General features: G+C 44.3%; 1 protein-coding gene across 1 annotated transcript in view; it reads right to left on the bottom strand.

Moving 5' to 3' along the window:
* Nucleotides 1-1,363: 1,363 nt before the first annotated feature.
* Nucleotides 1,364-18,100, bottom strand: part of podxl2 (podocalyxin-like 2) — a 58,751-nt gene continuing 42,014 nt past the window's right edge. The window contains exons 5-8 of the mRNA XM_060835827.1: nucleotides 8,768-8,924; nucleotides 5,188-5,249; nucleotides 3,136-3,315; nucleotides 1,364-1,883 (exon numbers count right to left, since the gene is read on the bottom strand). Coding sequence (XP_060691810.1) covers nucleotides 1,677-1,883; nucleotides 3,136-3,315; nucleotides 5,188-5,249; nucleotides 8,768-8,924 — 606 coding nt within the window. The 3' untranslated portion in view covers nucleotides 1,364-1,676. The remainder of the gene's footprint in view (nucleotides 1,884-3,135; nucleotides 3,316-5,187; nucleotides 5,250-8,767; nucleotides 8,925-18,100) is intronic.

The raw sequence follows: 18,100 nt of genomic DNA on the forward strand, positions 1-18,100 counted from the left end.
TTAGGGGGCCAAGTGATCTCCACCTGCTCCTGTTTTGTATATTGCACTCATCAGGACAATTTGCAAGAAATACCAAAGTAGAGGGTGAACAAAATAAAAACTGAAAGAATTGCAGATGCTGGAAATCAGAAATGAAAACAGAAATTTCTGGAAAAGCTCAGCAGGTCTAACAGCAGCTGTGGAGAGAAATCACATTTAACCACATTCATACTGTATGAGAGGACAGTGCTAATTGGTTAGTAAGTGGACTTTGATAGATACAGGCATTGCCATGGAGTATGCACCAGTTAATGTTGCTGACAGTTAACAGCTAAGTTTTGTTTAAATTTTAAACCAGACAGATTAACTCTGATTGTTCAGGGCATTGCCTGGAGAAATGGACCAGGGAATGGCTGTCACCCATTGTCACCACATTCCACTTGCTATCCAATTAGCACTCTCCTCTTATAAATACAAATATTGTTTTCCATTCATTTTAGGATTGTCCTGATGAATGCAAGATGAAAAGCTTTAACAGAACATGTCTTTTCTCAGCAGCATTCAAGTTCTACATAACAAATGAACAAGAACGATTTGTCCAAATTTGGGATGAAAAAGTGAGCTGGTGCATGAAGCCCATGTCCAATCATTCTAATGTGCCTTGCACTCCAACTCCATCCATCATACCATTTTAGTTAAAAGCTAAATCAGACAGATTGAGAATTCCAATGACCTAAGACAGCTACTTACATCATAAAAGCTGAAGTTTAATGGACTTTAGAAACTATGGCTTTTTTTAAAAGACCACTACTGCTTACTGTGTATACTTTTCATGTGTATTCTATCACATCATTGCTACAAGTCTTATGGTTAGGTGACCTCTGTTAAAAGGCAATTAAGGAGGGACATTGAATCATCTCACACTGCCTTCCAAATAAGCTGCTACTATGACAGCACACCTTTCTTGTTGTTCCTCTGCAGTGAATGTTGTGTTTTGCCAAGGATGAGGATAGAGGGAGTTGGAAGATTTTGCATTCTCAGATGCACTGTAAACTACAAACTCTTTCACTCCACCAAGCAGCAGAATAAACCTCTCCGAACACTTGCTAAAAATGACCAAAATGTCCCAATTGCCATGTCAATGGTAATCCATTCACTTTGAGAGATTACAATGACAAAACCCAGGCCTATATATTTTAACCTCAACATTAATAAAGTGTCCTCAGCCCTAACGCTGATTCACCAATGTTAGCTGTCCCAGCCATCCCTGTAGACTCTTAATGAACCTGTGCTAAATGCCGCCAGTGATTCTGCACTGTGCTCTAGGAAAGAACTATCTATATGTTATGCTTAGGAGCTCTAAGTACATTCAATGGATTGGACACAAATGTGGGGCACGAAAGGGAATAAATGATGTCTGTGAAATACTCTGCTATTCCCATGTATAAAGTGATCAGTCACTTTCATTTTCAGATGGTTCCACTCAAGATATGCACTGAACAAATTCCACTGGCTCACTATTAGTGCTTTCTTTTTGTTGAACCATGGACTCATGGTGTGATAGAGCGAAGGAATATTGTAGGATTAGAATGCAGCATTAGGTCAGTCCTTATGAAGCAATGATGCCTCTGTGCAAAGTACAGGGGTCCATCAAAAAAAATATATCCTCTATGCTAATTCAGAAATGGTGAAGGCTCCTAAAGGTGGGTGTCTTCTTCAAGACTGTCCGGCTCATCTTTTGACCCTTTGGTGATAAGTGTGCTCCAGCCTCCGGAACATTCTACTGCATCGCCATTCACACTGGGCTTCTTCTCCTGCATCTCTGAAGTGCTGTCTATGGTTATGTCCAAAGTTGGGTTGTCGTGGCAACCATTCTCAACAAAATGGAGTTCCTCGCCATGAGACTGAGGGGAGATGAAATTAAATAACTGAGTAAAAATAATAACTGAGTAATTCAGAACTAATATTAAAATAATTCTAAATGTTAGTCCAGAACATGAGTATTGCTGCAAAATGACAGATCGACAAACAGGTGACAACCAGTCGCTGGTCCATTTCTTGGGGCAATGCCCTGACCAATCAGACTTAATCTGCCTGGTTTAAATGTAAATAATGCTTGGCAGTTAACTGTCCATCAGCATTAGTACGTGCATTCTACACACAATCCCTTGAATAATCAGAGATCACTGGCAAACCAATCAGCACTCTCGTCTCATAAAACATTTGTTTTCTCTGTGAATAGGCATTCTTGCAAACTGTCCTGATGATTGCAAGATGGAAAGCTTAAGTAAAAGTGTGTAATTTTTCCAGCAATACTCATATGCATATTTTATGTTTTTGATTCTGTTCTCTCCTAATCTTTACACCTCCTCAATTCCTGAAGCTTTGGGTAAGAGTTCTGTTTGGACTGGCTAGCTTCTAGCATTTCAATTCATATGGCCACGCTTTACCAGTGAATCAAAAGGTAGGACAGAGTTCCATTTGTTATTCTATGTTAAAGCCACTATATTAATATAAGTAGCTGTGTTGGAAATGCACTTTCAGACTTTTTTCAGGATTTCCTGTCACTGATTTCTTAACATTTTGCAATGTTGTTAGCGCCTCTTACTATTCCGTAGCCAATCCTGCAATTCAGGCCTCCCACCACAGCAGTGCTGTGGGGTCAAACGTTTTCCATCAGTTAAATAAATTCTAATAAATAAATAACATTTCTTTCGATGACCTGACAGCAAAACTAAGGGAGAGATGCTAATTTATAGAAGGAACCATCTCAACAGTTTGGAAAGCGAGGGGTAGGGTCATGTGCCATATTGTAGGACAAGGCCAAAGCTATAAAACAAGTGAGAGGGTAGGTTAAACAGACTGACATACAACAAAGAGCTGCAGATGCTGGAGATGTGAAACAAACAGAAATTGCTGGTGAAAATCAGCAGATCTCGCATCATCTCTGTGAAAAAAAGCAGAGTTAAAGTTTTGACTCCAGTGACTCTTCAAAAATCTGACTGATTAAGTGAAAAAAAATCTTGTCTTTTCACAATGTCTTTCAACAACTTAAAGTCTCTTCCCCAAACAAGAGAGGGTCAAATTTCCCCTAACCTTTCCTTACAACCTTGGCTCATGACATCTGTACCCATGAGGTTCCGGCAAATCACTAACCATGTTCTTTAACTTTGGAAGCCTTCGTTGCCAGCAGATGTAGACGAGGCCTGAAACGATGATCACTGCGCAGATTGAGCCAATGATAACGAGCACAACAAAGAGTTTCCCATAATCTCCACGGGGATGGCTGGGTCTCCCTTGGCAACCTGTAGCAGATGTGACATTGTGGATCCCAATCTGCAAATGAAACCACAATTAGGAACATAGGAGCAGAACTAACAGGCCATTCAGCACCTTGAGCCTGTTCCACCGTCACAGAGAATTACATAGAATGGCCATTTGACTGAACTGGTGCATATGCACCTACAGAGGCCACATCTCATTCCTTCTCTATTCCTATCAATCTAATCCTTTTGTCTCTTTCACCTTTATTTGTTTACCAAGATGTACTACTTTACCTATGCTACAGGTGGTAGCTAGGGAGACAATGGTCTGGTGATACTATCATTAGACTATTAATCCAGAGACTCAGGTAATATTCAGGGGACAAGGGTTTGAAGCCCACCATAGCAAATGGTGAATTAAGCATCCAATATTGACTGCAAAATTATTATCGCAAAATTCTTTCTGGTTCACTTCAGGAAAGGACACTCCCATCCTTACTTGTTGTGGCCTACATGTGACTCCAGACCCACAGTGATGTGGTTGACTCTTAACTACTCTCTGGGCAATTAGGAATGGGCAATAAATGCTGGGCCCAGCCAGCAACACACATACCCCATGAATGAATTTTAAAAATTAGAATAACACAGTAGTTATATTCCTGAAAATTGGAAATACATTATTCCCATATTCCCATGAATCACAACAAGTTGGTTTGTAGGTGCAGCAGGTAATTAAAAAGGCAAATGGAATATTGTCCTTCGTTGCTAGAAGGATGGGGTTTAAAAGCAGGGAGGTTATGCTGCAGCTGTATAGGGTGCTGGTGAGGCCTCACCTGGAGTATTCCTTGGAGTTTGGTCTCCTTACCTGAGAAAGGATGTACTGGCACTAAAGGGGGTGCAGTGGAGGTTCACTAGGTTGATTCTAGAGTGGAGAGGGTTGGCTTATGGGGAGAGATTAAGTAGACTGGGACTATACTCATTGGAAATTAGAAGAATGAGCAGGGACCTTATAAAATTATGAAGGGAGTAGATAAGATAGAAGCAGGGAGATTTTTTCCACTGGTGGGTGAAACTAGAACTAGAGGACAACTAGTTTCAAAATAAGGGGGAGCAGATTTAGGACTGAGTTTAGGAAGAACTTTTTCACCCAAAGGCTTGTGATTCTGTGGAATTCACTGCCCAGTAAAACAGTTGATACTCCCTCACAAAGGTTTTTTAAGTCAAAGATATATTTTTGAACAATAAAGGGATTAGGGGATATGGTGAGCATGTGGGTAAGTGGAACCGAGCCCATGCGAAGATCAGCCATGATTATATTGAATGGCGGAGCAGCCCCGAGGCGCCAGAGGGTCTATTCCTGCTCCTAGTTCTTACGTTCATTTGGAAATCCATGTAAACAATGTTCACGTTATGTGCTCAGAGGTAATCGAAGTCGAGTTTAATTTTTTAAAAAAAGAGTGACTCTTCCTTCTGCTGTACATCTCTCATGATAAGAGTGAATAATCCCACCTCCATTCTCACTCCATGGGGATGGAACTGATCATTGCTATTAGTGCACAATCCACAATCTTTTCTTGGATATTTGAAATAAGGATCATGTCCACTTCCTGCGAGGTTTGCCACCCCAACATGAAACTGCATGTGATGTGGAGAAAATCATGAGTTCCCCAACATAGCTGAATGGTTTGGAACAGCGAGTAGAGAGATTTAAAGAAGCAACACCGGTCCTGTGAGGTAGGAACAAGCATCAGTCATCCACTATAGCCAGCATTGCTAATGTCAGTGATCAATAATAATTGTGTTATTGAGCTAATGGGTAGTAAATGCAATCAGTGTTTGTGGTGAAACTGCATTAATCAAAGACTCTGCAGCAGAGAGTTCCATATTCTAACCACGTTCTGGAGTTGAAGAAACGTCCCTCTGGAAAAAGATAAAAAAGCCTCACCTCTTTCAGGTTTTCCTTCACCTCTCCCAGCATCATGAGCACCTCCTTTGCTGGTATTGTGCCTGGATTACAAAAATAAGAATGCATTGTTTAGGACTTGAATATTAAATAGAATTTTACAACACAGAAACAGGCCATTCAGCCCAACAGGCACAGACAGGTGATTACAGCCAACTTAAGCCTTGTATTTGCCTTCCTTTTACAGCATCAGTATATTCTTCCTTTCTTCCTCATATTCAGTTCTTGTCTCCCTGCTGTAGGAAAGATGTTGTGAAACTTGAAAGGGTGCAGAAAAGATTGACAAGGACGTTGCCAGGGTTGGAGGATTTGAGCTATAGGGAGAGGCTGAATAGGCTGGGGAATTTTTCCGTGCAGTATCAGAGACTGAGGGGTGACCTTATAGAGGTTTATAAAATCATGAGGGGCATGGATAGGGTGAATAGGCAAGATCTTTTCCCCAGGGCAGAGTTGTCCAAAACTAAAGTGCACAGGTTTCAGAGAGAAGTGGAATGAGTTAAAAGGGATGTAAGGGCCAATGTTTTCATGTAGAAGATGGTGTGTGTATGGAATGAGCTGCCAGAGGAAGTGGAGGAAGCTAGTACAGTCAGAACATTTAAAAGGCAAGTGGATGGGTACATGAATAGGAAGGGTTTAGAGGGATATGGGCCAACACTAGCAAATGGCTCGAGGTTAATTTAGGTTATCTGGTCGGCATGGATGAGTTTGTTTCTGTGCTGTACATCTCTATGATTCTGTGTTTATCCAGCTTCCTCTTAAAGGTATCTATATTCTATTTGCTTCAACTTCTCCATTCAACGTCCATTTTTGCCAATCTTAGTCAGCACGTTCCTTTGTTGGATTTATAGTGACCAATTTATATGTAATACCCACTGGTTTTTACTCTATCACAAGTAAAGTTATTATGGAGGTCCTGCCTTCTCACCCTCTACCCCCACCTGAAGTATGGTAACTCCATGGGTTAAACTCCCCATAGGTCATCTCTGTCTAATGAGAGAGCAGCCCTATGATTGTCTGGAACTATGGTGATTATACCTCAACCCAAAGTGAAATCTCTGCCTCTGCACTGATGCTATCAAATCACTTCATCAAATAAAGACCTCTATCAGGTCATCCCTCAGCCTCCTCTTTTTTGAGAGAAAGGTGTAGCTACCCAAACAACCTTTTCTGATAGTTACTTCCTGTTAGTTACATCACTTCTTGATATGGGTCAAATGCTGGCAAATGGGACTGGGTCAGATTGGGATGTCTGGTCAGCGTGGATGAGTTAGATTAAAGGGTCTGTTTCCGTTCTACATGACTCTATCACTCTATGTCTCTGTGTCAGCCTTGTAGATCGTTTTAGCAGTTACTCAAGTGTCTGTATATCTTTTCTGGAAGAGATAATCATGTGCGGTTCACTAAGTGGAGACATGGTCTGTTGAATAAAACACCAGGCCTGATAAGCCGAATTTGGAAGATTTAAAATACCCCCAGCCCCTGAGATATAAATAATTGTCTCTGGGTGGAGTTAGTCATTTCTAAGTCTGTCTGAAGTAGTTGTTCAGTTTGTTGTTTGTTAGTTCTACAGTCTACATCCACGTAGCGTAGACCCAGATACTATTTCATAAAAGAGAATATCTCTTATGTAGTGTTTATGCAGTTAACTAGTTTTAAGTGAATATAAGCTGTTAACCTATTATTATGTAATAAACTACTTCTTGTTAGTTGTGTCTTCTGCCAGAGACTTATTCATGCTTAATCCTTCCCCACTTAATATGAGTAAGCCTCATAGACCAGTCTTATAGGAAAGCTTGATGGCAGTAAATCTACCTAAACAAGATCCTGTATAACCAAGTGCTATCTCTAATAATATGACTGACAGAGAGAACATTGTGGGCGGCACGGTGGTTAGCACTGCTGCCTCACAGCGCCTGAGACCCGGGTTCAATTCTCGCCTCAGGCGACTGTGTGGAGTTTGCACGTTCTCCCCGTGTCTGCGTGGGTTTACTCCGGGTGCTCCGGTTTCCTCCCACAGTCCAAAGATGTGCGGGTCAGGTGAATTGGCCATGCTAAATTGCCCGTAGTATTAGGTAAGGGGTAAATGTAGGGGTATGGGTGGGTTGCGCTTCGGTGGGTCGGTGTGGACTTGTTGGGCCGAAGGGCCTGTTTCCACACTGAAAGTAATCTAATCTAATAGAACTCATACAGTGTGGAAGCAGGCCTTTCAGCCCACCTAGTCCACACCAATCCTCCAAACAGCATCCTACCCCAACCCCGTAACCCTGTTACCATGGCCAATCCACCTTACCCACACATTTTTGGGCGGTGGGGGGAAACAGGAACACCCGGAGGAAACCCGCACAGACATGGACAGAACGTGCAGACAATTACCCGAGGGTGGAATCGAACCCATGGTGCTGAGAGGCAGCGGAGCTAACCACTGAGCTACCCCAAACATTTTGTACTTTCTCCATCTTCACTGTGAGGGGTGAAGGGGGTCAGTTTTAATCAATCACAGGGAGTGTGAGGAAGGCGTTTAGACTGTATGCTTGGAACCAGTTGCCTCTCCCAGAGACACAGACAGTCAGTCATATATCAGTTGGGCCTGTTGACTGGGGAAAGAGTTTCTGACAGGTTCAGTCGGTTGCTGACCAGCCTACAAATCCTTCCAAGTGTTTCCCAAACAGGAAAATGGTGAGATGTATTTCATGGTCCCTCTTCTGGTGGCCTGGAGGTGGGAAGGACATTTAATTAGGCAGGAAACAGCAACATAGCCGAACCCTGCCATTCTCACACCTCCAACATGAATTGTCTGGGATAGGAAAGCCTATGGCCATTCAGTTCAAGGACAATTAAGAATGGATGACAAATGCTGGCTTCACCAGTGCTACCCATTTCCTACTTTATTTCTTGGGATGTGGGCGTCGCTGGCAAGGCCATCTCTCATTGGTTGAACTGGCCTTAGTTGGCCAGGTCAGCAGGCATTTAAGAGTCAACCACATTGTTGTGGGCCTGGAGTCACATGTAGGCCAGACTGGGTAGGGATGGCAGATTTCCCTCCTGAAAAGGAAATAACGATGATTGGCTGGGGGTCTCCCAGAAAAATGAGAAAGGTTGGGAACCTCGTGGTTCCCGCAGTAAGGGGATTCCAGAAACAGGGATAGAAGGGAGTTCTCCTTAGAAGATGGAAGGCTAAGAGGAGACTTAATGGAGAAACTCAAAATGGTGAAGAACTTAAATATGAAGAAAACAGAGACTGTTCCCATTGGCTGAATGGACAATACCTGGAAGGTGCAGATTGACAAAAGAATCAGAGGTGATGCCCTTATAAGCGCTAAGTGGTTAGAATTGAGAATGAGAACGTAGTGGACACAGATTCAACAGTTGCATGCAATAAGGGAGTTTGATGAATACTTGAAAGGGTTAAAATTTCAGGTATTATGGGGAAAGGGTCAGACAGTTGGTCTAACTGAACTGCTGCTAAAAGGGTTGGCGCTGATTCTGTGGACCTGAGCTGCACTATTCTGCAATTTTACTGCTCCATCCATAGATGGTGTTCACTGCGTCACTGGACAATCACCTCGATCGCTGGCCAGCATCATCAGGAGGTGCTTCTCGTCCTCACTGGGTTTGCTCAGCGATATCAGCCACGAGTCAGCAGGGGAACTCAGTTTCCTGGAGAACGACTGTGCCACCAGCTTCAGCAGCTTTAATCCTTCCCGAGTCCGAAACACTTCCTGAAACACACAGCTTTCTTTACACAACAGAGAAAATCACTTTAGGTCAGACAACCCCTTGTACAGAGGGGTCCAATGATCAGGTGGATTTATGTAGCGCCTTTAACATGGAAAGCATGCAAACAGGCATCACAACCAGGACAAAGTGGATGCCAACATTAAAAAAAGGTAGACTTGTATTTATATTGCATTTTTCACAACGGTTGGATGTCTCGAATCACTTTACACTTTTCACATTGTGTAGTTACAGCTGTAACATCAGAAATGCAGCAGCAAGCTCCCACAAACAGAAACATGATAATAAGCAGAAAACAAACATCACAACAACCGATGGGGTGATAGATGTGAACAACAGGACATCAGTTGGCAAATCCCCTGCCTTCTTTAATATTGTATCATGCCATCTTTTATACCTACCACATTGGCAGATGGAACATCAGCTGAACGCCTTATCCAAAGAGGCAACATGGACAGTGTATGCCTCAGTGTTGCACTGGAGTACCTACCTTGATATCGGTGTTGAAATTTTAGAAAGAGAGACAGAACCTCAAGCCTCAGGGACAAGGATGGAATCAGCTGAGCCACAGGAGAAAGATTTGGATGACACACCAAAACTCCTGGTGAAGGAAGTGAACCTTAAACAAGGGGGATGAAGCTGGAGAAATGGAGCGGCTTTGGGAATTCATGCGCTAGGTTTAGAAACTTGAAGGAGTCGCCAATGGAGGGAGATAAGTGCAAGAGGGTGGAGAAATCAGAAGGACATAGGACATGGTTGACCAGAGAAGATTCCAATGATGGGGTGCTGAGAGGCCATACAGGGATTTAAACGCAAGGAATTTTACATGGGGGGTGCTTGAGAATGAGCTGATAAGGGTAAAGGCACTATAGTCTTGCCAGATCATCAGCTGCCCTGTCAGAGAGAGAAAGACAACCAGTGGTGGCTTAACCTGAGGTTGACCATGCCTCAGGTGAGGGGAGAGGTTGAGAAGGAGAGTCTTATTTTTATTTATTCACTTAGAGTCATTGAGATGTACAGCACAGAAACAGATCATTCAGTCCAACCTGTCCATGCTGACCAGATATTCTAAATTAATCTAGTCCCATATCCCTCTAAAACCTTATCATCCAGATGCCTTTTAAATGTTGTTATTGTACCAGCCTCCACCACCTCATTCCATGCACCACCCTCTGTGTGGAAGAGTTGCCCCAGTCCCTTGTGGGTGTGGGCATCACTGGCTTGCTCCATTAATTGCCCGTCCCTAGGTGCACTTGAGCTGCCTTCTTGAACTGCTGCAGGTTGATCCCCAATGCCATTGGGAGGGAATTTCAGGAATTTGATACAATGACATGGTAACCTCAGCTGTTGCGGGAATTGAACCCATGCAGCCAGTATCACTCTGTATCACAAACCAGCCATTCAGCCAATTGAGCTAACTAATGCCCTTAAATGCAGAGGTAGTATACAATAGAAAGACGGGGGAGGGTATTGATATGGGATGTTAAAAAATTTCATAAGTGTCCAATTTTGATTGACAATATTTTATTCCATTTAAAGCTCTCTATCAGGATTTCCCAAGGTATGGGTCAGGACTCCAAGTTGGGTCGTGTGTTGACATTTTGGGGGTTGTGGCCTCTGAGGAAGGAATGGTCACAATGGAACTCTGATCAAGTTATAGTTCTACAGGAGCTGTCTCACCTCCTCCATGCCACAGCTCTCAAACCTCACTGAGGAATTATTCTCATTCCCTGAAATGGAACCCACAGTGGGAAAAGATTTGGGAAGCACTTCTGGTTTCAATGGAAATTGTCGCTGTTTCCCCAGGTTACAATACTAATATTGACCTGCAGGTGGTGCTGCACATCAACATGGCTGCCTGTGACAACAGCACCCCCATGAGTGATTAATGGGACTGCAATTCATTGTAACAAGAACAACTTATATTTATATGGCACCTTTTTTAACATAGTGAACTATCCCAAGAGAGTATATAAGAGCTACATAAAAATAACACGCTAAGGAGATATCAGGTGACCAAAAGTTAAGACAAGTCCAACAGATTTTTGGGTGATCTCAAGTTTTTAGATTACATTGGATTCCCTACAGTGTGGAAACAGGCCCTTCGGCCCAACCAGTCCACACCGACCCTCCGAAGAGTAACCCACCCAGACCTATTTCCCTCTGACTAACGCACCTAACACTATGCGCAATTTAGCATGGCCGATTCAGCTGACCTGCACATCTTTGGACTGGATGAGAGGGAAGAACATGAGACACCAACTATTGGAATGATGATGGCTGGAATTAAAGGAACAAATGAGAATTTGACCAGCAGATGAGCTAAGGTAAGGGAGAAGACGGGTAATGTCACCAGGATGGAAACAATAGTTTTACTGATGGTTTCAATATGTGGTCAAAAGCTTATCTCAGAGTAAAATACAACATCCAGATTGTGAACAGAATGGTTTGACCTCAGACTGTTGCCACAGAGAGATATCGAATTGGTAGCTATGGACCAGTGTTTGGCACAGGTGCCAAAGCAATGGCTTCAGTCTTCGTAACATTTCCGTGGGAGCACTTTCTGCTTATCCAGAGCAATAGGAGCCAAGAGAGGTGGCAGTGAGGTGGCATTGACTTGTGTAGGAACTAGGCCACTTGTGGCACAGTGGGGTGTCCCTACCTTTGGGTCAGGAGGTCTGGACTGAAGTCCTACATGCTCCAGAGGTGTGGCATAGCACATCATAGAACATAGAACATTACAGCGCAGTACAGGCCCTTCAGCCCTCGACCTGTGAAACCAATCTGAAGCCAATCTAACCTACACTATTCCATTATCATCCATAAGTTTATCCAATGACCATTTAAATGCCCTTAAAGGTGATGAGTCTACTACTGTTGCAGGCAGTGCATTCCACACCCCTTCTACTCTCTGAGTAAAGAACCTACCTCTGACATCTGTCCTATATCTATCACCAATACCGAACAACCTAGATGGCCTCCTTCTTCAAAGACCGCAATTTCCCCTCAGACGTGGTTGACGATGCTCTCCACCACATCTCCTCCACTTCCCGCCCCTCCGCCCTTCCAATTGCCACCAGGACAGAACCCCACTGGTCCTCACCTACTAGCCCACCAACCTCCAGATACGTTGTATCATCCTTCATCATTTCTGCCACCTCCAAACAGACCCCACCACCAAGGATATATTTCCCTCCCCTCCCCTATCAGCGTTCCAGAAAGGCCACTCCCTCCGTGACTCCCTCGTCAGGTCCACACCCCCCACCAACCCAACTTCCACTCCAGGCACCTTCCCCTGCAACCGCAAGAAATGCAAAACTTGCACCCACACCTCCCCCCTCACTTCCCTCCAAGGCCCCAAGGGATCCTTCCATATCCGTCACAAATTCATCTGCACCTCCACACACATCATTTACTGCATCCGCTGCACCCGATGTGGTCTCCTCTACATTGGGGAGACAGGCCGCCTACTTGTGGAACGTTTCAGAGAACACCTCTGGGACACCCGTACCAACCAACCCAACCGCCCCGTGGCTGAACACTTTAGCTCCCCCTTCCACTCCGCCAAGGACATGCAGGTCCTTGGCCTCCTCCATTGCCAGACCATGGCAACATGATGCCTGGAGGAAGAGCGCCTCATCTTCCGGTTAGGAACCCTCCAACCACTACGGATGAATGCAGATTTCTCCAGCTTTCTCATTTCCCCACCCCCCACCTTATCTCAGTCCCAACCCTTGGACTCAGCACCGCCTTCTTGACCTGCAATCTTCTTCCCGACCTCTCCGCCCCCACCCCCTCTCCAGCCTATTACCCTCACCTTAATCTCCTTCCACCTATCACATTCCCAATGCGTCTCCCCCAAATCCCTCTTCCCTACCTTTTATCTTAGCCTGCTTGGCTCACCCTCCTCATTCCTGAAGAAGGGCTTATGCCCGAAACATCGATTATCTCCTGCTCCTTGGATGCTGCCTGACCTGCTGCACATTTCCAGCAACACATTTTTCAGCTCTGATCTCCAGCATCTGCAGTCCTCACTTTCTCCTATATCTATCACGCCTCAATTTAAAGCTATGTCCCCACATCCTAGCCATCACCATCCGAGGAAAAGACTCTCACTGTCCACCCTATCTAATCCTCTCATCATCTTGTATGTCTATTAAGTTACCTCTCAACCTTCTTCTCTCCAATGAAAACAGCCTCGAGTCCCTCAGCTTTTCTTAATAAGACTTTCCTGCCATACCAGGAAACATCCTAGTAAATCTCCTCTGAACCCTTTCCAAAGATTCCACATCCTTCCTATAATGCGGCGGCCAGAACTGTATACAATACTCCGAGTGCGGCCACACCAGAGTTTTGTACAGCTGTAACATGACTTTATTGCTCCAAAATTCAATCCCTCTACCAATAAAACCTAAAATACCGTATGCCTAACAACTCTATCAACCTGGCTTGCAACTTTCAGGGATCTATGCACATGGACACCGAGATCTCTCTGTTCATCTACACTACCAAGAATCTTACCATTCACCCAGTACTCTGCATTCCTGTTACTCCTTCCAAAGTGAATCACCTTACACTTTTCTACATTAAACTCCATTTGCCACCTCTCAGCCCAGCTCTGCAGCTTATCTATGTCTCTCTGTAACCTGGAACATTGTTCAGCACTATTCACAACTCCACCAACCGTAGTGTCGTCCGCAAATTTGCTAACCCTTCTACGCCCTCATCCAGATCATTTATAAAAATGACAAACAACAGTGGCCCCAAAACTGATCCTTGCGGTACCCCACTAGTAACTCAACTCCAGCATGAACATTTCTCATCAACCACCATCCTCTGTCTTCTTACAGCTAGCCAATTTCTGATCCAAACCACTAAAGCACCCTCATTTCCATGCTTCTGTATTTTCTGCAATAGCCTACTGTGGGGAATCTTATCAAATGGCTTTACTGTAATCCATAGACACCACATCAACCGCTTTACCCTCATCTACCTGTTCGGTCAACTTCTCAAAGGACTCAGAAAGGTTTATGAGGCACGACCTACCCTTCACAAAACCGTATTGACTATCCCTAATGAAATAATTCCTTTTTAGACGATTATAAATCCTATCTCTTATTATCCTTTCCAACACTTTACCCATAACCAAAGTAAGGCTCACTGGTCTATAACTACCAGGATTGTCTCTACTCCCCTTCTTGAACAAAGGGACATTTGCTATCCTCCAGTCTTTTGGCACTATTCCTGTAGACAATGATGACATAAAGGTCAAAGCCAAAGACCCTGCAATCTCCTCCCTGGCTTTCCAGAGAATCCTAGGATAAATGCCATCTGGCCCAGGGAACTTATCTATTTTCACACATTCCAGAATTGCTAACACCTCCTCCTTGTGAACCTCAATCCCATCTAGTCTAATAACCTGTATCTCAGTATTTTCAACAACATTATCTTTTTCCAGTGTGAATACTGACAAAAAATATTCATTTAGCGCCTCTCCCATCTCTTCGGACTCCATGCACAACTTCACACTGGCCTTGACTGGCCCTAACCTTACCCTAGTCATTCTTTTATTCCTGTCATACCTATAGAAAGCTTTAGGTTTTTCCTCAATCCTACCTGCCAAAGACTTCTCATGTGCTCCCCAGGCTCTTCTTAACTCTTTCTTTAGGTCCTTCCTGGCTAACTTTTAACTCTCACGTGCCCTAACTGAGCCTTCACCGCCCATCTTCACATAAACTTTCTTCTTTCTATTGAGATTCAACTTCTTTGTTAAACCACTGTTCCCTCGCTCAACCACTTCCTCCCTGCCTGACAGGTACATACGTATCAAGGACCCGCAGTAGCTGTTCTTTGAACAAGCTCCACATTTCAATTGTGCCCATCCCCTGCAGTTTCCTTCCCTATCCTATGCATCCTATATCTTGCCTAATCACAACATAATTGCCTTTCCCTCAGCAATAACTCTTGCCCTGTGGTATATATCCATCCCTTTCCATCGCTAAAGTAAACATAACTGAATTGTGGTCACTATCAAAGTGCTCACCTACCTCCAAATCTATATTTGCCCTGGTTCATTACCCAGTACCAAATCCAATGTAGCTTTGCCTCTTGTTGGCCTATCTACATACTGTGTCAGGAAATCCTCCTGTACACATTGGACTAAAACTGAACATCTAAAGTACCTGGGCTATAGAGTATCCAGTTAATATTTGGTAAGTTAAAGTCCCCCACAACAATTACCGTGTTACTCCTGTTCCTATCCAGAATCATCTTTGCAATCCTTTTCTCTATACCTCTGGAACTTTTTTGGAGGTCTATAGAGAACTTCCAACAGGTGACTTCTTTCCTATTTCTAACTTCAGCCAATAATACCTCAGTAGATTTGCCCTCAAACATCCTTTCTGCCACTGTAATACTATCCTTGACTAACAATGCCACACCACCCCCTTTTTAACCACCTTCCCTGTTCTTACTGAAACATCTAAATCCCGGAGCCTGCAACAACCATTCCTGTCCCTGCTCTATCCATGCCTCCGAAATGGCCACAACATCGAAGTCCCAGGTACCAACCCGTGCTGCAAGTTATTCTGGATGCTCCTGGTGTTGAAGTAGACATATTTCAAACCACCTTCCTGATTGCTGGTACACTACTGCGACCTTGAAACCTTACTGATGACCTCACTACTCTCAATGTCTTGCACACTGGAGCGACAATTCAGGTTCCCATCTCCCTGCTGAATTAATTTAAACCCTCCCAAAGAGCATTAACAAATTTTCCCTCCCAGGATATTGGTACCCCTCTGGTTCAGGTGTAGACCATCCCTTTTGTAGAAGTCTCACCTTCTACAGAAGAGCTCAAATTGAGCTCCAAATATCCAGGTATCTGAATCCCTCTTTTCTGCACCAACCCTGTAGTCACATGTTCAACTGATCTCTCTCCTTATTCCTCACCTTACTAGCATATGGCACGGGTAACAAACCAGAGAAAACAACTCTATGTTCTAGCTCTAAGCTTCCACCCTAGCTCCTTGAATTTCAGACTTAAATCTCCATCTCTCTTCCTACCAATGTTGTGGGTGCCTGTGTGGACCACGACTTGGGGCTGCTCCCCCTTCCCCTTAAGAATCCCAAAACCACAATCTGAGACATCATGGACCCAGGCACCTGGGAGACAACACACCAACCACGAGTCTCTCTCGTTCCACAGAACCTCCTATCTGACCCCCTAACAATGGAGTCCCCAAAGACTAATGCTCTACTCCTCTCCCCTCTTCCCTTCTGAGCAATAGGAACAGACTCGATGACAGAGGCTTGTAAGCCAAGATTCACTCCTGATAAGTACCCCCCCCCAACAGTATCCCCTTGTTATTGAGGGGAACGGCACCAGGGGATCCTGCACTGTCTGCCTGCTCCCTTTCCATCCCCTGACAGTAACCCATCTACCATTCTCCTGTACTTGAGGTGTGACTGCCTCCCTGCAACTCCTCTCAATTACCCCCTTAGCCTCCTGAATGATTGGAAGTTCATCCAGCACCAGTTCCAATTCCCTAATGCGGTTTCCAAGGAGCTGGAGTTGGAGGCAGTTCCCACAGATGCAGTCAGCAGGGACACGAGCAGTGACCCTTACCTCCCACATTCTACAGGAGGAGCATTCAACTGCCCTAACGTTCATTCCCACTGTTATGAATTCCCAATGAGACCATTGGAAAAAATAACTAGTACTGGCGCACAGAACCATTTGTTTGGTTAGAGGAGGAGGAGGACGAGTGGGAGACAGTGCCTGAGTAGTGTTTCGGGTAAATCAACTGGCCAAATATATTACCCCACTTACTCAGCCATCCCGTGTCCACTCTTGTTCAGCATGTGTTCCACCTATTCATGAGGTAAGTTGTTAACGGATTAATTTACCTTCCTGGCAGCCCCCGGGTCCTCGCTCTCACTCCTCCCAGTGCTGCTGAAAATGCAGGCCGCTGACTCTTGAGGTAATCCCTTTTGTATGATCTGCCTGTACTGCTTGCAAAACAAAACTTTTCACTGTACTCAGGTACACGTGAACAGGTTGAATAAAAATATTTAAATGTAGAAGCTAATGTTGGTGCTGTTTGATGGTATCACCGAGAGGCAGCCCCTAGATGAGAAGCTGGTGGGGGCCAATACAATGATCAGAGTAATGACTCTACATTGTTCAAGGAATTCAAGGCATCTATACAGAAATCTCAGCACTACATACACAGACGATGAAATGGGAACACTGCTTCAGGCTGCTGAGAAACACGGGCCTATGAATGAGCCATCAGTATGTCCACTGGTTACCGTAGCAACCATGGAGCCAGTCATCAGGCAACTTTCCATCAACCACTTTCAAAAATCTCCCCGAGCCCTTTGCTTTGACCGTGTTGTCTTTCGCAGGGTCAATGTTCATCCTTCAAAAGCACCGCAAAAATAAACTTTTCACAGCCATATGTCATCCCCAAGTGCTTCCACTGCCAATCAGGTCAGGCCTGTTTTATCTTCAGATTACTGTCACAGGGCAAACTCCCACAATGTCAATGAGGTGATGATGAGATGGTCAGTTTTAATGTTGTGAAACTGATTTGATTTGCTTTATTGTTGTCCCATGTACCTGAGTAAGTGAAAAGTTGTATTTGCGAGCAGTGCAAGCAGATCATAACATACAAGGACATACAGATCATAGGGTCCTTAGAGCGAGGTATACAAGGTTATGGCTACAAGGGAGTGCACAAAGCAAGATCAGCATTAACCTTGAAATTAGAGGTCCATTCAGCAGTCTAATAACAGTAGGGAAGCAGCTGTTCTAGAAACAAAAACAGAAGTTGCCAGAAAAGCTCAGCAGGTCTGGTAGTATCTATGCAGAGAAGCTGTTCTTCAACCTGTTAGTGCATGTGTTCAATCTTAAGACCATAAAACCATAAGACATAGGAGTGGAAGTAAGGCCATTCGGCCCATCGAGTCCACTCCACCATTCAATCACGCCTGATGGGCATTTCAACTCCACTTACCCGCATTCTCCCCGTAGCCCTTAATTCCTCGAGACATCAAGAATCTATCAGTCTCTGCCTTGAAGACATTTAGCGTCCCGGCCTCCACTGCACTCTGCGGCAATGAATTCCACAGGCCCACCACTCCCTGGCTGAAGAAA

This window comes from Hemiscyllium ocellatum, chromosome 14 (assembly GCF_020745735.1).
Source record: "Hemiscyllium ocellatum isolate sHemOce1 chromosome 14, sHemOce1.pat.X.cur, whole genome shotgun sequence".
NCBI classification, from domain to species: Eukaryota; Metazoa; Chordata; class Chondrichthyes; order Orectolobiformes; family Hemiscylliidae; genus Hemiscyllium; species Hemiscyllium ocellatum.